The 22,319-nt window shown below is 41.6% G+C and overlaps 1 protein-coding gene across 10 annotated transcripts in view; it reads right to left on the minus strand.

The window, feature by feature from the left end:
* The window catches only part of NRG1 (neuregulin 1), a 458,712-nt gene that overhangs the window by 128,786 nt on the left and 307,607 nt on the right, over window positions 1-22,319 (minus strand). For 7 of the 10 annotated variants that reach the window (XM_057419354.1, XM_057419355.1, XM_057419346.1 and 4 more), the window contains 4 exons: window positions 18,608-18,785; window positions 12,517-12,641; window positions 4,674-4,724; window positions 1,708-1,758 (listed from right to left, as the gene is read on the minus strand). In XM_057419354.1, coding sequence (XP_057275337.1) covers window positions 1,708-1,758; window positions 4,674-4,724; window positions 12,517-12,641; window positions 18,608-18,785 — 405 coding nt within the window. Of the gene's footprint in view, window positions 1-1,707; window positions 1,759-4,673; window positions 4,725-12,516; window positions 12,642-18,593; window positions 18,786-22,319 lie in introns of those variants that run through there. The other 3 variants (XM_057419356.1, XM_057419352.1, XM_057419353.1) reach the window with 3 other exon arrangements.

The following is a 22,319-nucleotide window of genomic DNA, read 5'->3' on the forward strand; positions in this document are numbered from 1 at the left end:
TGTCTGTCCAACAGTGACAGTGCTGGCATGTTCTCTGAAACGTTTGCTATTGTCTGAGGAGTGGAAGGAAACAGTTTATTTTATCTCCTGTATCTGTTACAAGATTGACAATGACAAGTGTGAGATGGACATGTGCCACTGAAATTCAGAAAAGAAAACCTCTAAGCAACTTCCGAATAAGTACGTGGACTCAATTCTATCATTGCTCTGTAGTGTGAGTAGATGTTCACATCTGTTAGTAATAAATGTTGGCCCCCTCCTGTTTTGTGGTGCCTTTCCTACCCAGCATAGGCAGCAATATTCACTATTACTCTCTCTTCTCCAGTACTTGTTTCAGTGACAAGAATAGTACTACTCCAGATTTCCATCAATGCAACTGAGTGCAGAACAGAAAAAAAATGACTGTTTTAAATTGCTCCAGGAATTATTCCTGCCTACCCTGCTGCTATGCATCAGATGAAAAAGAAGGCCAGCACTGACTCTTCTCATTTTGCTGATAGAAAGCTTTTCAGGCTTTTAAAATAACCTATCAGATTTCTAAAATTCCTTCAATACCCACCTAAAACAGTAATCAGATGAATAGATGAGAAGAAAATTTACAAAAGAAATCTTTTATATCTCGTATAAATTATAAAAAAGGTACAAAATACTGTGTCCAGAAATTCGATTTTGAGCAGTCTTCCTCATGCTCCTACATGAGGAAGCTATTAGATGTGAGTTAAGGGCACTATAGAGTACATATCACACTTTATAACAACACTGGAAGTGTCAGGGTGGATTGGACAGTTGATCTATCTCACCTCCCATCCTATTCCTTGCAGTCAGCAATACTTAATGCTTTAGAAGAAGGTCAATACCCTACCTCCTGCAGCCCTGCTCAATTTGATTATATGAAATGTCCTTCTGGACTGCTCAAAACCAGGATAGGAAGATGGTGGATTTGGGTCTAGTAAAGAGCTGAAAGCTCTGCCTAATGGCTCTCAGGGGTGAATGTGCACAGAATTATGGCTGTTAAGCATGTTTCCCTGGAAAGCATGACTACGTGGAAGAAAAGACTCACCTTCCCCATTGGTACCCCTGCAGCAATCAGTGTGCTCCCAAGATGAAGAGAGAGATAACCTCTCTTCTACAGGAAGGGAAATAATTTCTGGTTCTCTGTCCCAGCTGAGGGGAGACATGAAAAAAGATGTCCTTATCTTCCCCATCTTCTTCTTGAGGGCAGTGTGTCACAGGAGAAAGAGCTCAAGGAGCTCTAACATGCACCAGCTGGCACAGGGATGAAAGGAAATGCGGGGCATGGCTGGGCATGGCTGAACCTGAGGATGTTTCAGCTATCCTAGGGCTAGGAGCTATGCAGGCAGAGGCAGGACAGTGTTTGAAGCCATACATTGCCTGAGGATGGCAGGGCAGGCAATTGCAGGTAGGAAACAAAGGAACAGTTTCCTCCTCCTTTGCCCTGCCCAAATGTGAGCTTTGACCTTCCTGAAGGAATGTGCTTAGCCCTCCGTATTCCCAGTCTGCAAAGAATATGGCCCTCAGAGTTATAATATATAACAACAACTGCATCTTTAGTGCAGAAATTCTACCCAGTGACTCCCAATCCCTTATTGTAGGTTTAAATAGGAGCTTATTTTTTCTGAGCTAGGAAGTAAGAAATGTACCTGAGGATCTTGCCAGCAATAATTTAAACATCTTGTATATACTTACAGGAGGAAATGTTTGTTCCTTCTGTTGAAGCTTGTATCCTAAGCATGGGTTCTGCAACACACACAAGTAACAACAAAGTTGTAAGAATACAGCCACAGTTACACTGTTATATTGGAGGAGCCTGAACATCTTCCTCCAGCAGGGCTTGCTTTTTTTTTTTTTTTTCCCCAGTAATCAGAAACACACCAAAGCAGAGAAAAATATGAGATAGCTTGAGAAAGGAAAGAACTTCAAAGTTGGTACAGCATGTCCTAGGCACACTGTGAATAATCAATTACAGCAAAAATGCTCCATGGTCCTGGGAGGGAAGGCCAGGAGAAAACTGGCAAAGAGAGAGCAAAGTTTTCAGCTGTTTGAGAAGGCATCAGAGGAGAGTGGAAAACAGTGGGTCTTGAAGCTCCACATGCTGACCCAGGAAACACTATCTTCTTATCTTCTTCTCACATGATTCCAAATAGACAGCTAGGCCTCCAGGTCTATCACAGCTAAGGCTAAGGACCTTCATGGCTTGAAAGAGAGGAGGGTCCATGAGTGTCGCCACCTCTACAAAGAGTTGGAAGGGAGAGCAGGACACATTCCAGACCAAAATGAGACATAGCACCAGCACCAAAGTGATTCCAAAGACAGGAAAAAGAAGCATTCTCAAGGTGGCTAATAATCTTGTAGGACAGCTAAAGGAAACAGACCTCAACACAAATCACATAAAGGAAGCACTCAGAAAAGCTAAATGGAAGAAGCAAGCTATCCTGGAGCTACAGCTGAACCTACGGAGCTGTAGGAACCCAAAGCACACAGCAAATCAGTGCCCTGCACTTGGGTGGCTGCATGGGCTTTCACTGTCTTGGAAGTCCAGCAAAAGTGTCATGCATGAATAAAGAATTCAAGAGTGTGCTTGAGCAGTATTGTCAGCTGGAAGGGTTTGCAGAGAGAGCACTTTGCCTAAGGTGGTAATGTGATATGCCACTGTGGAGAGGAATGAAGACAATCAGAGTGGCTAGCAAACAGCCCAGGGATCCGAGGTAGCAGGTCAGACATACTGCATACTGCATGCTCTGTGGTGAAATATTTAACAACAGGCTACATCAGGCAGAAAAGATGAATCTGTTGCCCAATGGAGTCAGTTTTTAGGCAGATTTAAACCACACTTAAAAGCTAAGACCACTCTGCCCTCCTATCACCAAATGCTAAATGTAGCAATACTTCAAGAGACCTAGCTCCTGGAGATTTAAACACCACCATCTCACAATAGCCCATCTCAGATTTAAGAAGTAATACACCAATAACTTATTTGCATTTACAAGGACTGGAAAAACATCAGCAGTGCCCAAAACTTCAGATACTATTGGTCAGTATGAGGCTGTTGTTGTGGCAGAGAAAAGTGATATGGTCTGGATCCAGGGCTGAGTGAGAACAGTGGGAAAAATGGCACCTGGCTGGGTTTGGGCCTGAGCAGGTCTCTGCTCCCACCACATAGCAAAGACCTACTCAGAGCTCCACGAGACAGTCAGCCACTGAATGTATTGCTTTCTGCTCTCCTTCAGGACAACAGCACGATGAGCCACTTGGCATAAAATCTGCTGGTGCAGCGATTACTCAGGAATGCAGCCAGCTTTTTGAACATCCCATCCTCCTCCTCTTCAGTGGCACAATAGCAGTAAAGAGGAGAACAGTACTGTAACAGCAGGCACTGGAAACGACATAAGCAGGGAAAGAGACCACTCAACAACAAGAAATTTAGTTCATGGGAAAGAAAGGAGTGAAGTGCAGGGACTGCATTTTTGCTGCATATGGGAGAGAGCAAGGCGAGCCCAGTGGAGTCGGTGACCAGCATGTCACCTCCTTTGAACAAAAATGGTTCCAATGGTTACAGGACACTTGCTATTAGCTATGTGGTCTCATACATATCCAGCAAAGCACCAGTGACAGGCCCCACTGAGAACATGAAAGAATATGGGCACATCCAATGGCTCTTCTGTCAGGCAGCAGTGCCAAGATTTCAGAAGTAGGTCGCCACACACACAGATGCATCAAAGGAAAGGCTGCAGGCATGCTATATGCAAAATCTGGCAATCACACTGTTTTCCTTGATCTGGCCTACAAATGCTGTCATCTCACACTAAAACCTGTCTCTGCCAGGCAGAGTTTTCCCAAAAAAGATTGCAGGACCCCAGTCTCTTTGCCAAACAGGATATGTGCATCTTGTAAATCCTTGGGATGGTCGGCTTACACACGTCTAACCACAGCTCCTTCAGCCAAACTCAGTGGTAGAGACAACTGCTTGTGTTGTGGCCATACAGAAAATAACTCTAATGTTTAAAGCAATGAAAGTGACTTCTCACTGGGGTCAGTTCCAGGAGTAACTCTGGAGGCGTGCAATCTGTAACTACAGGCAGGATGCTGAAAGCAAAATTTCACCAGCCTGAAAGGAAACCATCTGGAGAAGGCTCCTAAAATGCCAAGGCAGCTTCAAAAGTGGTGAAACTACTGACAGTGAGTTACCTGTCTACACTCACAGGCACTCCACCTCCTGAGCTGTCAGGAATTGTATGTAGAGCCCTGAGAAACAGCAGTCTAGGCAGCAGACTTTCTGGAGGAAACATCAATATGTCTATACACTCTGCAAATTCATATGCAGCTGCTAGGGTTTACAAAAACAGGAGTAGCAAACGCTTTTTCAAAACACAGTTTCTAACAAATCAAATACTTTTTCACTTTGGCTGCTGCAGGCTGATAACTGCAGGCCAAGTTAGTATCCTCAGTACAAGTCCAGGATAGTGAAAAATATGTTCAACCCTTCTTCATTCATTTTTCAGTCCTTGAAGTAGCTTCAGTATTCAAGGTGATGTGCAGGTACTGAGGTGCTGGCGAATTGTTCTTGCTAAGAGGGAGCAGTTTCAGAACTACAGAGGTAGTTTCAAGAAGAAATAAATAGAAAGGGATAGAAATACTCTGTTAATTCAACTTACGTGAAGAGGCTTTTGTCCCTTCTGTTGATACTGGTATCTTGCTGGTGCTCTCTGGAAAACACAAGAGGCAACAGAAGTTATAATGTGGAGTCAGGATCCTCTAACCACATTCAGCTCCAAGAATGGGTAGATAAAGAGAAAAAAAGGTGCTCAAAGAAGCAAGATTAAATTCTGCTTCAGTAGACAGAGACTGCAATTACACACCAACTTGCAGAAGTTTCCCTCCTTTCCATGTAAAATGAGGTTGTCTACTAGTAGAACTGAAGAAGAAAGCCTGTTTCTTCTGAAAGAAGCCAGTTGTTCAATCTCTCATTCTCCTCTGGGAATAACTGATCAGTGGCAACAGGAGAAATCTTGCAGATGGCTCTGCTTCTGGAAGGTGTCAGTGTGCGTATTCACTCCTTATGTTTCTAGGCAGTTAAATTTTGCAAAGACATGTTCCTGTTCATATCACTTGAATTGCTGGTAAGTACGTCCAATAATGTCACTTGCCACTTTCAGGGAAATCTTCTAAGTCACACATGCAAGCCCTGTCCCTCATGGGATGACTGCTGTGTGCTCTGTGATAGAAATAAAGCAGTCACTTTGCTGAAGAGAAAAGTTGCTCTTCCATACTGGTCTTGAAGAGATACATTAATGCTAGTGACATAGTGTCATAGGCTTGCATCTACCTGTTGAACTGGCTGATGGCTATGGGGAACGATGCTGCTGTGCTTAGATCCATGCTTGTGCCTTGCAGAATGGAGATGGGAGAAAGCAGAAAGTAGGAAGCCTTTGTTTAGGCTTCACGGACTTAAGCAGAGAATTCATTCCAATGACACCAGCCATCTGTCCATGTGTTGCTGACTCTGCAAGCCACAACTGTGTGCAATTGACCGGGTGTGAACAAAGCCTTCTTCAGTTGTATGCATCAGTCTTGGTCTTCTTCAAGTTCTCAAAGTAATTTCAGCTTCATAGTGGTGCATTGCATAAGTTTCAACTCTTCAGCTGGAGAAGGGCCACAAATGCCAGAGAAGTCTTGCCCTGAATCCTCAAGGCACACCACGAATCCTCTGGTATGCCAAACAAAAATAATCTAGAAAAAGCCTCATACAGCATTTAGTAGAAGACAATTTAGGAATATTTTTACTGTGTTCTGTGATTCTGGATCAGTTGGCCCTCTGTTCAGTGTCTTCAGAGTCCACAAAAGCTTGACAAAACTCATCCCACCTGTCTTCCCTTCAACATCCCTCTCATTAAACTTCAATGTTGAGCTTGTATTTAAATTTCTTACTTGCTAGCTCTTCTTTTGTGTTTTTCCCATTTTGGTACAGTTTTCTTTGGCAAACACTTTGTTTTCCTGGCCAATATGTTCCAATTTCATTTCACTAATGTGAGAGAATATTTTATGCGGCATTTCCTTGATAGCCAGTGATGTGTGGCATGGAAATGAGTATTATAAGTAAAAATTTTGAGGTTGAAACCTTTGCACTAGATCTTGGAACACAGTGGCCTGTAGCCAGGCAGCTTTCAGGGCCACTTTTTCAGTATGGAGGCAGTTTGCTGTTGTACATCTGGGTTGTCAGAGCAATTAACCTCTCTTAGTCACAACAGGAGACAAAAGAGGTCTGACAGCTGCATAGCTCAGCATCTGGCACAACTGGAGCAAATTTTTCTTTCACTGTTAAAGAAAACATGTTCCATTTAGTGCCTATGCTGAACTTGATGGAGCATTTCTTACTGTTGCTTCCCCAGCCCTGCTGTGGTAGTATGAATGCAGGCGGGAAGCTTCCTTACCACTGGAAAATATAGCCAGAGTCTCCCACACCTGAAATGTACGGAGAAACACATTTGGAAAACGTGGCAAAGTCACGCATTACCGAGGCCTGCTAGTAACATTCACATTAGCAACATTACCAGTAGATGTTAACGTTTGGAAGGCGCAAAGTTTGTGTGTACTGCTTACTGAGGACAGTACACCACAAGGGTAAGAGAGGTGTTTTAGTCCGCCCAAGAAGGCCAGCGTGGATCCACATGACAAGCCAACTAAACATAAGAAGCAGAAAGAGATTGCTTACAGAAGCAGCCTCAATATTTGCCTGAAGTGGAAGAGCTGGAAGTGTTTTCCAGTCATGACACTTGGTGTTGCTGCTGTGAGCTACGGAGACAGCAGCCTGCAGCCCTGTCTTCATCGCATGTTTAAATCCCCTGGAGGAGCAAATACCTCAGATGCTCCATCCACTTCTGCCCCCTGGCACTTCTAGGAGCACTTAGTTTTGGTGATGTTTGCTGAAACTTGATACGTTTGTGCTGGGGGTTTCTTATGTAAAAATATTGAAGGATGGACAAGAGATCCTTATTTGAGGATGCTTTAAGGGACAGGTCGCTGCAGCCTCTCAAACCCATTTCCTTAGTACACTGGCCAGATCCATTTACTGTTGTCTCCTCTGCCAAGACGGAGAAGAACCCCTTCAACCCCCACAGGACTCAGCAATCCACCACCTTGCTGGACTTGGTATCTTGATCCACCCTTCCAGGGAGCTTCCTTTGGTCTACCAAGAGGAGACAACTCAGTGCCTGGGCAACAAGTTCTTCTCTAATGCCTCCAAGGGAAAGAGGAGACCCTCCTCCTCAGAAGAGACTTTTTCACCAGGGATAACTGAACAGCCCTACAGCTGCTGTTGTGAAAAGCCCTCCACAGGCCTTTTTTTCCCTTAGTAAGTTTGTCAGAGGTCTAACACAGAAAACCTGCTTGAGCAAACTGAAGGGATTTGATCGCATGAGTTTTGGTTCAGGCCTCGAAGATGACCCCTGAGGACCCTGAAAGGGACAACAAACTGAGCTCAAGGGTTCAAACACCACAGACATCACAGGTAGTTAGAGCTGCAAAAGATCTTTCTGTCATCCTGAGGTTTACTTTTTGGCAGTTACATAGTACTTAAGCCCCAGTTGTGCCATTCAAGTGACACATTCCGAATTATACAAAGAATGACACAAGCTAGCACACACCTTGAGAAAAGGGGAGTATCTGAGACCTCAGTTACTCTGCCTACAGATGGCAGAGAAAGGAGTACGTAGTAGGTGTGTAAAAGGTGAATAAGGTCATATTCTGAGGTTTCAGAGGCATGCAGGCACATGTGGTCAAGGACATTGGGATAAACTGACTTACTTTTTCTTTCTCAAAACTACTGTGCTTTTTACCATTTTCCTGGTCCTCCAATAAATTACTTTCCTGAATCAGATTAAAAGAACACCACTCTCAATTAAAATATGTCATATTGCAAGGAAAGGTTCAAAGCTACTCTTAGGGGAATTGCTATGCCAAACTGAATGATGGCCACATTTCTTTCTATGTGGAGGACTAGATCAATGACATTGGTCCAGGCATAGTTGTTTGCACTAGTTGAGAATCTGACCCATTACTCCAGACAGTTAAAAACAGATTATGGTCCCAGGTCGCATGTAACTATGCTGGGGAGGGAAGAGGAACACTGATCTGCTTTAATCAAGTCTCAGATTAGTGTATGAGTAAAAGGACTCTTCTTGCATTTGAAGAATTTCATAATTGGACACTTGCTCTATTGGGTACTAAGTGCAAGATGTTGTTTTTATTTACTGATTTATCCGCCATCTTCTTGAAGATAAGCTAATTTCAGAAGAGGAGCAACAAACTAAATTTTTATGATGGTATCAGACCCTTACGAACTGCAGTGCAACTTGGAGCTGTTAGTACACTGCAAGTCCTATGGATGCAAACCCAGAATCTTGCAAGGGCCACTGACTGTGTAGCTAATGCATTTACCAAGGCTTATCTCTGCCTATATGTGAGTTAAATGAACAGATCACCTGACCACTTCTATTTCCCTTCAGTTCAGGCAAAGTTGTCCCAGTCCCAGTCCCACTGATGACTCAAACTACATCAGCTCACTTTACCCAGATGTGCTCACACAATAACCCAGCAGCTATCCAGTACCAGACTTCCAACTTCTGAAATATACCTGCAGGAATCCACTCTTTTGCACCTTGTGTCATGCTGCGCACAGCAAACATCCTTACTGAGGCAAAAGATTCAGGTCAACAGGTTTTAATGGAAAAGACTGATACCACATTCAGCTGGAGCTGTGGTGTGCTCAGCACTTTAGAAAACAATGTCTCTTACTGAGTTGTCTAAATAAGGGGTTTTGTGAGCAAGTTTTCAAGTATGAAATTGAAAGCTTTTGTTGTGGCATAATGTATTGTCTCAGTGCTACTTATCAAGCATAATAAGGTCTTATGTTCATGAGAAAACCCAAGAAAAAACCTACTGCAAGGATTTTGTCTGGCTAAAGTGACTAATTGGGATGCAAAAAAGCAGTTACTATTGCATTAGCAAACCTGTACACTACTTATACAACTCCACAAAAACTTTGTCTCTATTCTGACCTTAATCTTTCTTAGGGAGCATAGACAAATAGGCCTGAATAAAAATAAAGCAGCTCATATCCTATGGGCAAGTTATACTCATAAATTTAAAAGAGAACAGAATAGCTCCCACTGCTTGCTATTAAGACTAGTAAAAAAAAAATAGTGTTTGCCTGCCTATTTTTATATTTGTTATATTTTTAAGACACACATATGGCTCTATTGACAAGGCTTTATGTTCCTTTCAGTAAAAATGAGAGAATTTGAAAGTCTATATAGGTTAATACCGTTTATGTGTGTTGTGTGCGTGTATTTATGTGTAGCAAAAACATGCACAAGAGCAAATTTGGCAGTTTTAAGTAATGGCAATGTTAATAATAAGAGTAACAGCGACAAGGACAGGAGTTACAGGGTGGCATCGATTATTACTGTTTAAAACAGAAAATTTTACCATTTCTGGGAGTAAGACCAGGCAAAGGTCTCTGTTCACTGAAGACTTTTTTTAGAATTCTTTTATTGAGAAGTACTTGTTTTTCTGTGCTTTGAAACAGGGAACTGAAATCAGCAATTTTTAGATGTGACTTCAGTGGTAAAGGTGTAGCTTTTCCTATTCTTGAGGGAAAATCCAACACATTTGCCCTGCAATTCATGTGTTTTTTCCTGATGTCCACTTAGTGTTACAGACAAGGCACCGTGCTAGATAGACATTTGGTCCGGCCCTAGAGTTCTCTTTTGTGAGCCAGCAAAGAAAATTTTAATCTAAATAGTAAAAGTTTGAAAAAATTCTAGGGATTTAAACCCAAGATTTTTATACTGAAAACCATTAATCTTTTAGTGGAATGAAAAATGCCCAAAAGTGCCATCACCTTATCTGCCTTATATATCTCATGGTCTTAAAGCACCCAGCATAAAGGGAAAGGAGGATCTAGTCTGCAGATACTAGAGCATACATAATAAACATGACCAGGTAAGGTCATTGAACTGAAGGTCATAATTAAAATTTCTGGTTCACATAGCAGAGCAGGTCAGCACAACCATAAGAAAGTCAAGCCCTCTGATGTATATTTCTTTACACTACTGTCACTCAATCTGCTGAAGGTGGAAAGAAGCAACCTTTCTGACTACCCTGATAGGTTCAGCTGTCTCAGCTATCCACACATTTGGTTTCTACAGGGGCTCCTGGGCTGTACTGGACCCAAAGGTCTTCTCCAAAAGCCTTTTGGCAGGAAATAACAAGTAAAAGCTGAATACGTAGGGTTCTTTGGGATTCTTTTTTCCTCTTTTTTTTTTTTTTTAAACATAACAAACCAACCAACCAACAACAACAACAAAAAAGTACCAAAAAACCCCAAACCCTCTTTTGTATGAATAGTGCAGAACCTCACAGATATATAGGATCTGATTAATGACTGCCCTTCAGGGCTCATTACTGAGTTTGGATACAAAATCTGTCATTAAGCTAGCAAGGGGAAGAGGTCAGAGAATGCAGGGGAAAAAAGGGTGAGGAGGTCACCCTTGCAGGGGGTCTGTCCCTGTTTGTGAAGCAGATGTTGCCCTCTGAGGCCTTAGGGATTCATTGCTATTAAGTCACCAGATGTTGCCCATGCTGTTCCTCAAATCCAGGTGGAAAATTCCATCATCAGGAGGAAAATTAGGAAAAATTTTACTGATAATTTATAAGCAACAATAAGCAGAGGGGACTCAGATGCACATGTGGCTACAAAATATGCATGATTTATTTATTAAACCAGCGAATGTGAATGCTGCCATGCCTGATTCTAGATTATCAAATGTCACTGAGATGTTCCAGTTCAGATCTCACTGAGTTTCCAGTTCAGATCTTTACAGACAAGCGCCAGCTGCCAGTTTTAGATTGGATCCAAGTTTGTCCTGTATTCAGGGGAGTTTGCATGCACGTCTCTGTTTTAAACAGCTTGTTTCACAACAAGATTAGACAGATTCTAACATACCAGTTATAAATGCACAAAACAGGGCTTGCCTGCAAATGTTTTCATTCAAAACCAAGCTCCCATCCCCCTGCAGCAGGGGTGTCATTTAGCACATCCTAGGAGGAAGTAAAAAAAATCCATGCCACGAAGAACAGAAATGAGGTCCCTCAGGCACTACCCAGCCACAACACCATTTCTTGTCTGAGAAAGGAACAGAGGATGGCCAAGCATTCTTAATCTTTTTTTTTCCTTTTTTTTTTTTTTTTGCATTTGTCTGTATCAATGACTAATCACAGTGCCTACAGCTGATTTTTGGAAACTCCAGTATCTTGGAAACAGTATAGGAGTTTTCCATGTAAGCAGCTAATGAGCAGCCAGACCTTGTATTCATGGAAACCAAGAGCACTTAGAAAACTACACAGAACCACTTACCTATTTTTTCTCCTAATAACATTCTGGTAAATAACACTTGATCTTTTATATGAGTCTCCTGACATCTGATCATGATTATAATACCATACAGCTAGTATGAAATTTTAGCACCTAATATTCTTTAGTGATGAAATAGAATAACACACAAAGTGAATACAGTCAAGTAATTGTATGATCACAAAACAGCAAACAGCCAAAGACAAATCCCACTGGCCAAGGTTTTTTTTGCTTTCCTATTTATTTAAATGCCTATCTCCTATTTCAAGGCACAATGTGGAACAGATATGCATGTCTGGTAAATTCCCATTTCAACAGCATTTTTAAACCCATCTCAGATATGCACAGAACTTCTGCTTTGTTTGCTAATGAAGGCATGTTTGTTTGATACTTCACAACTGGTTGGACACTGAAATTTGAATTATTGGAGCTGAATTTCTCAATGTCACACTTAAGCAACAAGACTTCAGCTTAACTGCAGCCTCCAATGCACTCTCAAGGAGAAGCAGTACTGCTAAAATGTTTATGTGCACTGGAAACACTCAAGAAATTCTGTCAGAGGAAACTGGACATTCTTGTAAATGAAATGAACCCTGAAAAAATAGCTATCTATAATAATTTTAAATAATTTGGCTAATTCTGAATGCTGTTTGCCTGTGCTGGTTTAGAAGTTCAGACTAGGACATGTTTTAGGTTAAATGAAAGCTTTCCCACAGGCCTACAGTGCCTCCACTACTCATGTGTACTGTGGAACTTATAATAATATTCCCTTCCCTTCATCCTCATCTTAGTATTTAGACTCTGTCTTAGACTTGACATTGGGAAGTATTGCACAGAAAATGCTGATCTCTCCTGAGATCTGTAGGAGGCATCTTATTTGCGTGGGTTAGGAAACCTGAAAGACTCAACAACATAGCAGACAAGTCAGGCCTGATTAATCTTCTTATAACACTTAACAGATTTCAGTGTTTACACTTCCACTTCACTTGCAAAGCTTTCCCCTCATCCAAACCATTTTGTCCTGGTAGTAGCTTTAACACATGGGCTTTCCGAACATGACAGTAAAATAAAAAGTCAAGCCTTACCATTGGTGTCTGTGATGATAACACTGGCTTTAGTACTGTCGTTCCCTAGTTTGCTGCTCACTCTGCATGCGTATTCACCAGCATCAGCCAGCGTGGCTCTGTAAATGTGAAGCTCAGAGTATTTCCTGTGAAATCAGAAAAAACATTTTAACTTCCTTTTCTGGAGTAACAGTCACTACATCAACTAATGCAGTCTTTTTGTCCCCTCTCAACAGATAGTATTCCATTCTTATTCACAGATTAGCACTATCCACATTTGAAAGAAGGGAGAATAAAAAAATATCTCTGTTACAGGCTGCTGAAAAACAGGCATATTAATGCACTCAAATTAAGATACTTGTTTATGCTTTTCTGTTGGGAGGAGTCTTTATTCTTAAAAGAAATCTGAAAAACAACCTTCATCTCTCAGCTGAATTGTTTGCTATCCTGATGCCATGGAGATGGGTGTAACATTAAAATAGATTATCTTTTCCTACAGATTCATATTGCTGGTAGCAGAGTTCTGGTGTAGTTTCCAACATCTGACTAAATAATCATGAGATTAGTAAGCACCACTCTCTGTAACAACCTCTGAAACCCCAATAGTAAATCATTCTTCAGTATTAACAAAAAATTATGGGCAGGAGCACAATTTGCATGAAACTACATTTTGTTCCAGGCTCAGGGACATAATTTAATCAGTCTCCAAGGTTTTAAGATTAGACTTTGAAATGCAGAACTCCTGCCTCCCCATTAAGTTGGTAGGAACATGTTCTGGTGTCATTCAAGGGGTCCCCAACTCATGTGATGGCAATAATCCTGTTACTTAGACTGCAGAGAATGACGACTCTGGGGAAAATATACACATTATTTCTGTTGCCAGTTTCTGCTTAAAAGAAGTGCTTTCATGAAGTTTTTGTCTGTAGCAAAGCCTGCTTATTTATCTTCAGAATAGTAATACAGAATAGTCACTTAGAGAGCATGAGTATTGGCTTCCTTAAGTTGGCCTACCCCAGCATAAAGGACTGATCCCCAGGAGGCAGGGGTTCTTCACTCCAATAACTCATAGTCACCAGCATGTCTAGAGATACATGTTGAGCTAAGCCGTGTCCGGGAGTTGCTTTGCTTTAGCACAGCCATGTCTTTTCACTCTCCTGCTTTCTTCAGGCTATTGGGCTTGCAAGAAGGAGGAGCAGCCAAGTTATGATTAGCAATTTGCTCAGGTTTACTTGAATGGTAAACAACTGAATAGTTGACTATTTGGGCTCCCTTCTCAGGCAATGTTAGGAGCCCAGTTCCCAGTGCTGAATTAATTAACTAGGCTGCATTTCAAATGGCACTAAGAACAGAGTCTAGCTGGTGGCAATCGTGACTGTATGTGTAAAATGTGGCTGAGGCACTGACAGAAGCATCCAAAGGTGAAAGCTACCATTTCTTTGAGTAGGAATTTTGCACCCAACAGCTATAGTTACACTACAGTACAAATGGCCAGTCATCTGCACATCTGCCTTCATAACTGCCTGTTGAAGGGCCTGTCCAAGAACGTCTGGCAGTAGCCTACAGTACCTAACAGCTTGTGTGGATATGCAGTATTTCCTGTATCACACAGGTTATCTCTTAGCCATGTTTGCAGACGTTTGTCTAGATGGAGAGTAGGCTATAGCCTCAGGATGCTCCGAAAGACATTGTAAATAGGCTCAGTTTTTTGAGAAACTCACATTAACCTAATGATAAGCAAGCACAGCTGCATCTATATCACTTCTACTTTGGCTCCCACTGTGTGTCTCTTGCAGTATCTTTTCCTCTCTGCATGATATTAATTAATATTGGTGCAAACCACCTTTGTGGTAGTCATGGCTTTTAGGGGAAACTCTTTGCCCACGTATTTATTTCTATTTTCTTTGTTTTACATGATACAGAAAAAGGTGAGGAATTCTGTATTCCTTTTATGATTTTAAGATTATATTAAAATAGGTGAAGCAACCATATTTCTTACAATTCTACTTCTAACAAGCCAAATTTATTCTTATTTTTAGAAAAGCTCTATAAGGAGTTTTCTCTCTAAATGCAGGAGAAAGAATATTAATATTTATAGTCTTAAGAATATTATTGAGAGATATCAGGACAGGATTAAAAGTCAGAGAAGACGACTTAATGACTGCAAATGAAGCATCTCCCTAGCAATACGATACTCCAACAATACTCACATAAAGCCTCACATAAGGAATTTTGTATTCAAATGCTTGTCCTTTTCTCAATCTATACCATACTACACCAAAAAATGCCTCTCTCTACAATTTGCTTATGTCGTACCTTCAGCTCATTGCCACTATGACACTGCTGAGCATGTATTCATACACGAAAGGGAAAGGAGTACATCCGCAGAATGCAGCCCCAGCCTACCTTGTCTGGCTGCTTGAATTCATTTCGTTTCCAGTCTCCATCCGTCATCCAGAATTGCCCATCTGAGGGCAAATATCCAGGCTAAGCTTGGATGAAGCTGAAGGTACAGGACACATGCACATGAAGTTTTCTCATGCACTATTGCATCCAAAGCCATCAGCTAGTTGAGGTGAAGTGGCAAACACCTTCTCTCTGCCCAAAAATCCCAACCCTGATAAAGGAGTCTTGCCTGATAAAGCACTCTGTACAGCACACCCAAACAAAACATATTCAGGCTTCATGTGGGTGTGAAATCAGGGAAGGAAAATGAAATGTTACCAGTACAAGTGGACAGGCATGGGAAGGTTAGCTAGTAGGTAAAAAGCCCTTGTCTGGTGCCTGATTTTTTCTGTATCTATCTCCGTTGATGTAAAGGAACAGCTTAGAGCTTGAACACGTAAATCTATCAATTGTGGCATCGTGAATCAGCAGCAATCTGAAGAGCAGCAGAAACTCACTGGCTGCATGCTGTTACTCCATTACAAATACTAGGTAAAAAAATGAGTGATTTAAATGCCTTTCATTAAAATTTAGACTCATTCAGTTTCTCTTGACTTTTCAGTGTAATGAGAAGGGGCACAGTTTTATAGTGTGACTCATCTGCTGCACTGTCATGCCACTGCATGTTGGGGCTCTGCGTGCTCTGAATCAACCACTCTGAAAATCAGCCTAGGAAGCTGAGAGGAGTGATCCCCTGAGTTCATTTTACATGCAAGGCAATTTTCAGAAGGCTAAGCTTCAAGGAAGCCTGCATTGCAGCAGAGTCTTTTAAACTCTAAAAATGCTAGGAAAACACAGTCATCATCTGCCCCACTTCTGTAAATCCTTTCAATCAGCAGTATTCTCAGTGACCAAATGCACCCAAAAAACATCAAGCTGCAGTATTATCTTTTTCATGCATCTAAGCCAATTTAAGGTCTAAATTTTCGATTTCTGAGGTAGACATTCATCGTTCTGCCAGATCATTTTCAATTTTTTTTAAAGACCCTACAGCTAAATAGCCAGAACTCAGAAACATTTATATTTCTCCCAACAATGAACATGTTTTATTCTACACAATGAGAAAGGTGGTATCTTGCAAAATATGACATCACCAAAAGTCACTTCTGGCCACTGGGCACTACTAACAAACTTTGTGACATTTTAATAAATGTGTAGATTGTATTATTCTTAAGTGTTTGGATTGAAGGGACCAATAAGACTGTCATACCCTGCATGCTAGTGGTTCTTCAGAAACATAACCTACTTTTTATGTAGCCAATTGACCTTTAAAGTAGACATTAATCCCAGACAGCTCGACAACTTCTTTAGCCTTCCTTGCTGATGCTTCCCACACTTGGTAATAGCAAAGAAGCCACACAAAAATGATTGTTGTAACAATATGGGAGCATACAAACATTACAAACATTTATCAATGTGCTGTCATGAAAAAAACAGAGAAAATAAGGGGGGGGGGGAAACTCCTTAACTGTTTATATTCCTTTTTTTTGTGATGGGATCTTTTTTAATGTGGCTTTGTTTACTGTAACCTGCATGTTATTTTATGCACTCGTTTGCACTGTCTTTTTTCTCTGTTTTCCTTTAGCTTTAGAACACATGCCTGTCCCACATTTTATCAAGATAAAATCTATCTCCTTTTACGCTGTTCACATCTACTCAGCGCTGGAAGCACACATAAACAGCAAAAGAAGAAATGGCAAAGCGCTGATGTGTCACCAAACTAAAATCTCAGAGTAGAAAGGCAAGGAAAATCCTTCAGATATCAGCAGTCTTTCCCCTTTTTGTACTCTACATCTCAAGACTTTCACATCCCTAGTTGGAAGAACTTTCCTGTTCCACATAGACATTTCTGTTTTAAAACAGAAAACAGAGGAGAGAAATTCCAACAACGAGTGATACTCTCATGGCTGGGGTAGAGCACAGAAGTGTGAAATCTAGGTCAAAGCCTACACTCTGCCCAGTTGTGGTGGAGGAATAGGACTTCAGTTTTCCACTTTCTAGAGAAAGGACCAATTTTATTATTTTTTCATTATGTATCTTTTGGGGAATTTTAAACATATTTTCGCACATCAATCTAAAAAATAGTCTCACACATTTTGCATGCATGCTCTGATCAATAGCTATTAGCTAGTTTCCCTTCTGCCAGCTCCTCAAAGATTATTCAGGGGGGTTGGGAAGAGGGAAGAAGAGAAAGAAGAGAACTGGCAGAAAGCAGTTAGTGATGCAATGTTGAACTGACAAAGCCCAGCCCCGGAAGGTGAAATCCTGGCTCTGGTAAGTTTGGTCAATCAGCATCAGCCCAAACGTAGGAGGAGAAAACAGTGTTTGCCCCTCACAGGCAGTACTGCGTTGCTGGAGAAGCTGAGGGCCAGGCTCTGACCTGAGCACTTTCCTGACAGAATAGAACGAAAATACAACTCTGATGGAGACATATGGCCCTGTAAATGTGTCCAGACAATTTGCCAGGCTATCTGCCACCTGGAACAGCTCCATTTTGCAAATGCTGGAAGGAGACATCACAGGTTCCTTCTTGCCGTCTGTGCAATCATGGCACAGGGGCTGTGGTGATGCTGCTCTCCCCCACTCCTTGTTTTACCTTGTGCCCCAGGCTGAAGTACAAGAAACTGCAAGGAAGGGCAGGACGTATGGTTTTCAACCTGAATGAGTGAGAAGTGAAACAACTGTTTGATTCTGGCTGCTCTTTTGCCTAATGAGACGAGACCTGACAAAAAAGTATGGGGGGATTTGACTCCCTGGAATGAAAGATCTCTTGCAAAGCCCACCTGAAATCCTCTGAGTCTTGTATGAAGGGAAGGCATGGCCCAGTGCAGCAGATAGCAGCCCTGCCTACTGAGAGCAGAAGTGAGAGTTGCAGGGCTGTGTTCAAACAGATTGTCATTGTTTCCTTTGATGGATGAGTGGCCACAATCAGAACTTTTTAACTTAAATAACGAGGTAGAGGCCAAGCCAAACAGCGGAAGCCATCTCCTGTCTCAGCGCAGAAAAAGCACTGTGTATCTTCTTTGTCTCTGCAGAAAGGAGGCACCAGACTATCTTTCTTCAGTGGTCATCAGTCACATGTAGCAGACAATTTCCCCCAGCCAGGAGGATGAGATTTGCAGGCTTTGATACTCATCTGACATCTGCTAGACCCGTGTCTTGTTCTGCATGTGTGGGAATGCCTCTAGTAAAGGACTACTGCAAGATTACATTAGGCATGTGAAGTTAATGCAGACAGCATTCAGCCCGTCTTAAGGACTAGATTGCTTGCAAAACAAAACTCAAAAATAACTCCAAATCTACATTGCTTCAATGATTTCGTGCATTCTTGGATTTTAGACAATAAAACATAAGGTACCTCTGTTCTTGTCAGTAGTTCAAAAATAGCCTGTCTCCAAGGTTTACTGCTTAAAACAATAGCCTTTGGCTACCAGAAAATAAATAGAAATTGAAAACGGAAAATTATTTATGACATATTTATACCATATTATTACTTCATCTATATGTTCAAGAAAAATAACATCAGTGTCTGCTACCTTAAATTTTCTTCCTCCATAACCCACAGGTCTTAGCTTTGTGGTACTGCAATAAACAACCTCAATGCTTGTGTTCTGTTGAACAGTTCTCCCCATCACCCCCAGTTCCACCTGAGAGACGTGTCTGTACTTACTTTTGTTTTTTGGGGATCTTGACATTTTCTGGTCTGTTTTTTTTGGTTATTTCTTTTCCATTCTTTAACCATTTGAATCTGAGCGCAGGGTACTCTGAAGTGGTTTCACACCTTAGCACTAGCTTCTGACCCACAGCAACCTCCTGGTTTTTCATTTCCTTCAGTTTGGGAGGCACCGCTAAAGAAATAAAAGAACATGCTGGTGATTAGGCTATCCTCAAGAGGGAAAACAGTGCTAACAAAATTTGAGCTAGGCAAGCCACAGAGAGAAAAATCCCAGCCAGACTAGCAACAATCCCACACCAAAACCTGAAAAGTAAGGATCATTTGTTTATTACACATATCAACCTTAAAGCATAAAGGCGTGTTTAATGACAGCCTAGTCTGGCCTTTTGGGATCCTCCTATGCGGGTCTTGCAACCTGCAAGCCATACACAGCCTTGACGAGAACTGAAGTGCTGCTACTGAATATGATATGAAGCACTAACAACATTTAATTGTGTGCACCTAGACACAAGAGACCACACTGTAGCAGGCAGCCTTAGTAGGTAACACAGAAAAGGAAAGGGAGAGTATCTTGCTCCTTTATGTATTTCAACTGCTATGATTCAGGGGCTACCTAAAGGCACCAGGTGCAACTGGTGTGACAGGGAGCTAAAAGCATAAATACAAGCTTGACAGCTTCCCTAATCTGAGTGAAAGGATTTTTCTCCAGCAAACATTATAACCCACATTATACATCTAACCTCAAACCTCAGCTTGGCCATATCTTTTCCCTGAGGCAAGAGACAAGGGGCTTGGAAGCCCATCAAGAGAATCAATATCAATTAAGGGTATTTTGGACCCAGAAGGGGACACTGTATTGAAAAATCTCAGCCAAGAGCTCTCACGTACTGAAAGGCTCCAGCTGATGCATCTCAATTTCTACTGTGTTGTAGCTGTAGCACTTCTTGTGTAGGTAAATCTCAAACCATTTAGGGCTTTCTAAGTTAAAGACTTCTAATATTCCACAACCAGTACTGATCTTTGAGCACAGACTTCACAAGAAGAAGCCGTCCATCTGTGAGACACTACCCTCTGTTTGACTCCATAGTCTAGCTGTAAACCAAGCTCTATCATACTCCTGTGTAGAGGTAAAACACCTAGCTTAACCGTATTCCTCTGGGGCTTAAGATAACACCTTTATCACACAACTGGGGAGGGCTAATAAAGGGAGCTACAGCTGTTCAGCTGATAGCTTGTGAGTCTATTCCACCTCAGCTGCACCCTGTTGTTGGTGTGTGCCTCCATGCAGCACCTCGAGCTGCAGTGTGCTCTTTTTCCTGAACAGCTGTAATACTGCCCAAGGAACAAATGGCATGGCCAAGTGATTCTTTGTAATGGGAGTGTTCACTGGGACACCAACAGGTCTCCAATATGGTCCAGTGCAAGAAACTGTTTAAAAAAGTTGAAAAATAATTGATTACATTTTGATATGTATTTCTTGTGTGTTTGTTTATGGACACTTGCTGACATCAATTGCCCTTAATTATTATTCCAATGAGATGAAAACCAAGCAGCACCACGATGGCCATAATTATGAAAGGCACATAATAAAGAATGGTATACACACATGCTCGATAAGCAGTTGCCTCTTACAGGCAGCAGCATGGCCTGTCCCACAGGTGAAGCAATGTTCTTGATCCCGGGAATCCAGGGAAAGCCTGACTTCCCTGTAAACTGTCCCTGGAGCACAGCCGCATAAACAATGGTGTTTGGGAAAATGTGGTCTGCAGTGAAGGAGCAAATGGGATGGCTCCTACTGAGCCACCAACAGAAGCCAGTATAGGGGCAGCGTAGCCTTCAATAATTAAAAACCTTCTGACTGAAAGGAAGGTGATAACCTTTTCCATGCATCTCTGCTGTTGTGGAAAAGAAGTCCTGGCAGGAAGTCTTAGACTAGACATGAGCAAAATGTCTGACAGGGAAACGTTGTCTGGGGAGGGTGTCCATGGAGCTTCTACACACACAGTAGGCTCATGCCTCAGGGTGGCACTACAACAGATCAGGTGAGGCCCAGGATTTCATGACCAGAAAGAAATCTCCCACAAAACATCTTCCCTTGTGATGGTTTCCATTTTCCACCCCTCCAAAATTACCCTGTGGAAATTCTGGAGTGTTCCCAAATGCTACTAAAACAATTTTTGGTTCCTGAAAAACAAATGCTCACACAACATTCTGAAACCAATATGTTTAAACATATATACTTTTATGAGTGTGCGTCTTTGTTTATACACAAAAGCACACATACAATACCCAGGTATTTACTGAAGAGAGCAAAAGAATTTTTGAAAAATACAATCTTTAAATTTTCCAACAAAATAATTAGCATTAATTAACAGCTTTACTACTGAAGTTTGTGCTCATAGTTTCATTCTGTCAGGAAAGAGTTAAGGTTATAGTCTTTGGTAACTCTATAAGAAAGGGAGCTGTAGAAGTGTGACGTAAAAAGGCAGTATTCCTTATTTTACTGTATTTCATTTATTATAGTCATAGTCCATACCTTACATAAATGAAGAGAATAACCACAATTGCAAGAATCAACATTTTTTTGCTTAAGACCAACCCATCATTGGTTTTCCTGTCAATATAGCACTGTGAAACTGGGAATAAAAGAGAGATGCCATTTTGTTCCTGAATTTTGTTTTAATTTTATATTATCTCCTCAAAATGACTTGCAGATTTTTCCTCCATCAGAACTGTCATGGAAAAAAGAAAAAAAAAGTGTTGCATTACAATGCTTAACTCTTGCCATAATTCAGGAGCTACCAGGAAACATAAAAGACAATTTAATCAATGGCAGTGACCCTCACTAATTCACAGTAACTCGCTGTCCAAGCATGCAGGCTCTCCAGGGAAAGCAGTAAAAGCTGTTCACAGACATGACAGAAAAGAGATTGTTGCTTTTTTTCTTCTCCTTTTTTTTTTTTTTTCATTTACACAACGTTTGTTTCCTTTCAGCTGCAGTTTTGCAAAAGTTAATCAGTCCTTCCAGGCATATGAGAAAACTCGTGCTGTTAAAACCACAGCATAGTGTGCTTGGATTGTGATCAACCATAGCTTTCACTGTTGCAAGAGGCGACTTTCATCACAGTCTGTAGCAATTTCCCCACTGCTGCTAAGACAGGACCTTGTCTGAGGGGTAAAACGGTTTGAAAGGGGATAAAACTGCTTTTAAATGAGGCAAAAAAATCATGCTTTTAATGATCACTAAACATTGCTCTGCCTAACACCTCCCTCCCCTCGCCTCTCTACCCCTTTTCCTTTGGCCCCATGGCATCTCCTGCCAGTTTGGCTTCTTTCCACTGCTCTTTGCTCTGCCCATCATGTAGCCCTGCTCCTTGCTGCACCAGTGAGGCTTTTGCCCACCAGCCTGGGTGAGGCTTGCTGTGGGCAGCAACAAGGGAGAAAGAGCAAGAAAAACACTTCCTGCATCTTCAAGCATGGGTGGAGGTTGAGGTGCCATGTGGGACAGGATGACTCTGTCAAAGTGCATTGTGAAGATGAAAGGGAGCCTCACAGCGTTTTCTGCAGGTCACATTTTTGGTTAGTGCTGTTGCAAGCATCTCTGGTATGGCAGCTGTGAAGCCTTTATGTGTGCTATCCATCACAGAATGTTAAGGGCCAGGTAGCAAAGAAAACAAGACAAATCCTGAGCAGAAACAGCAGAAAC

The sequence above is a fragment of the Pezoporus wallicus genome, unplaced genomic scaffold, assembly GCF_028554395.1.
Source record: "Pezoporus wallicus isolate ANWC-B61680 ecotype Strahan unplaced genomic scaffold, APGP_CSIRO_Pwel_v1 contig_7344, whole genome shotgun sequence".
Taxonomy (NCBI): Eukaryota; Metazoa; Chordata; class Aves; order Psittaciformes; family Psittacidae; genus Pezoporus; species Pezoporus wallicus.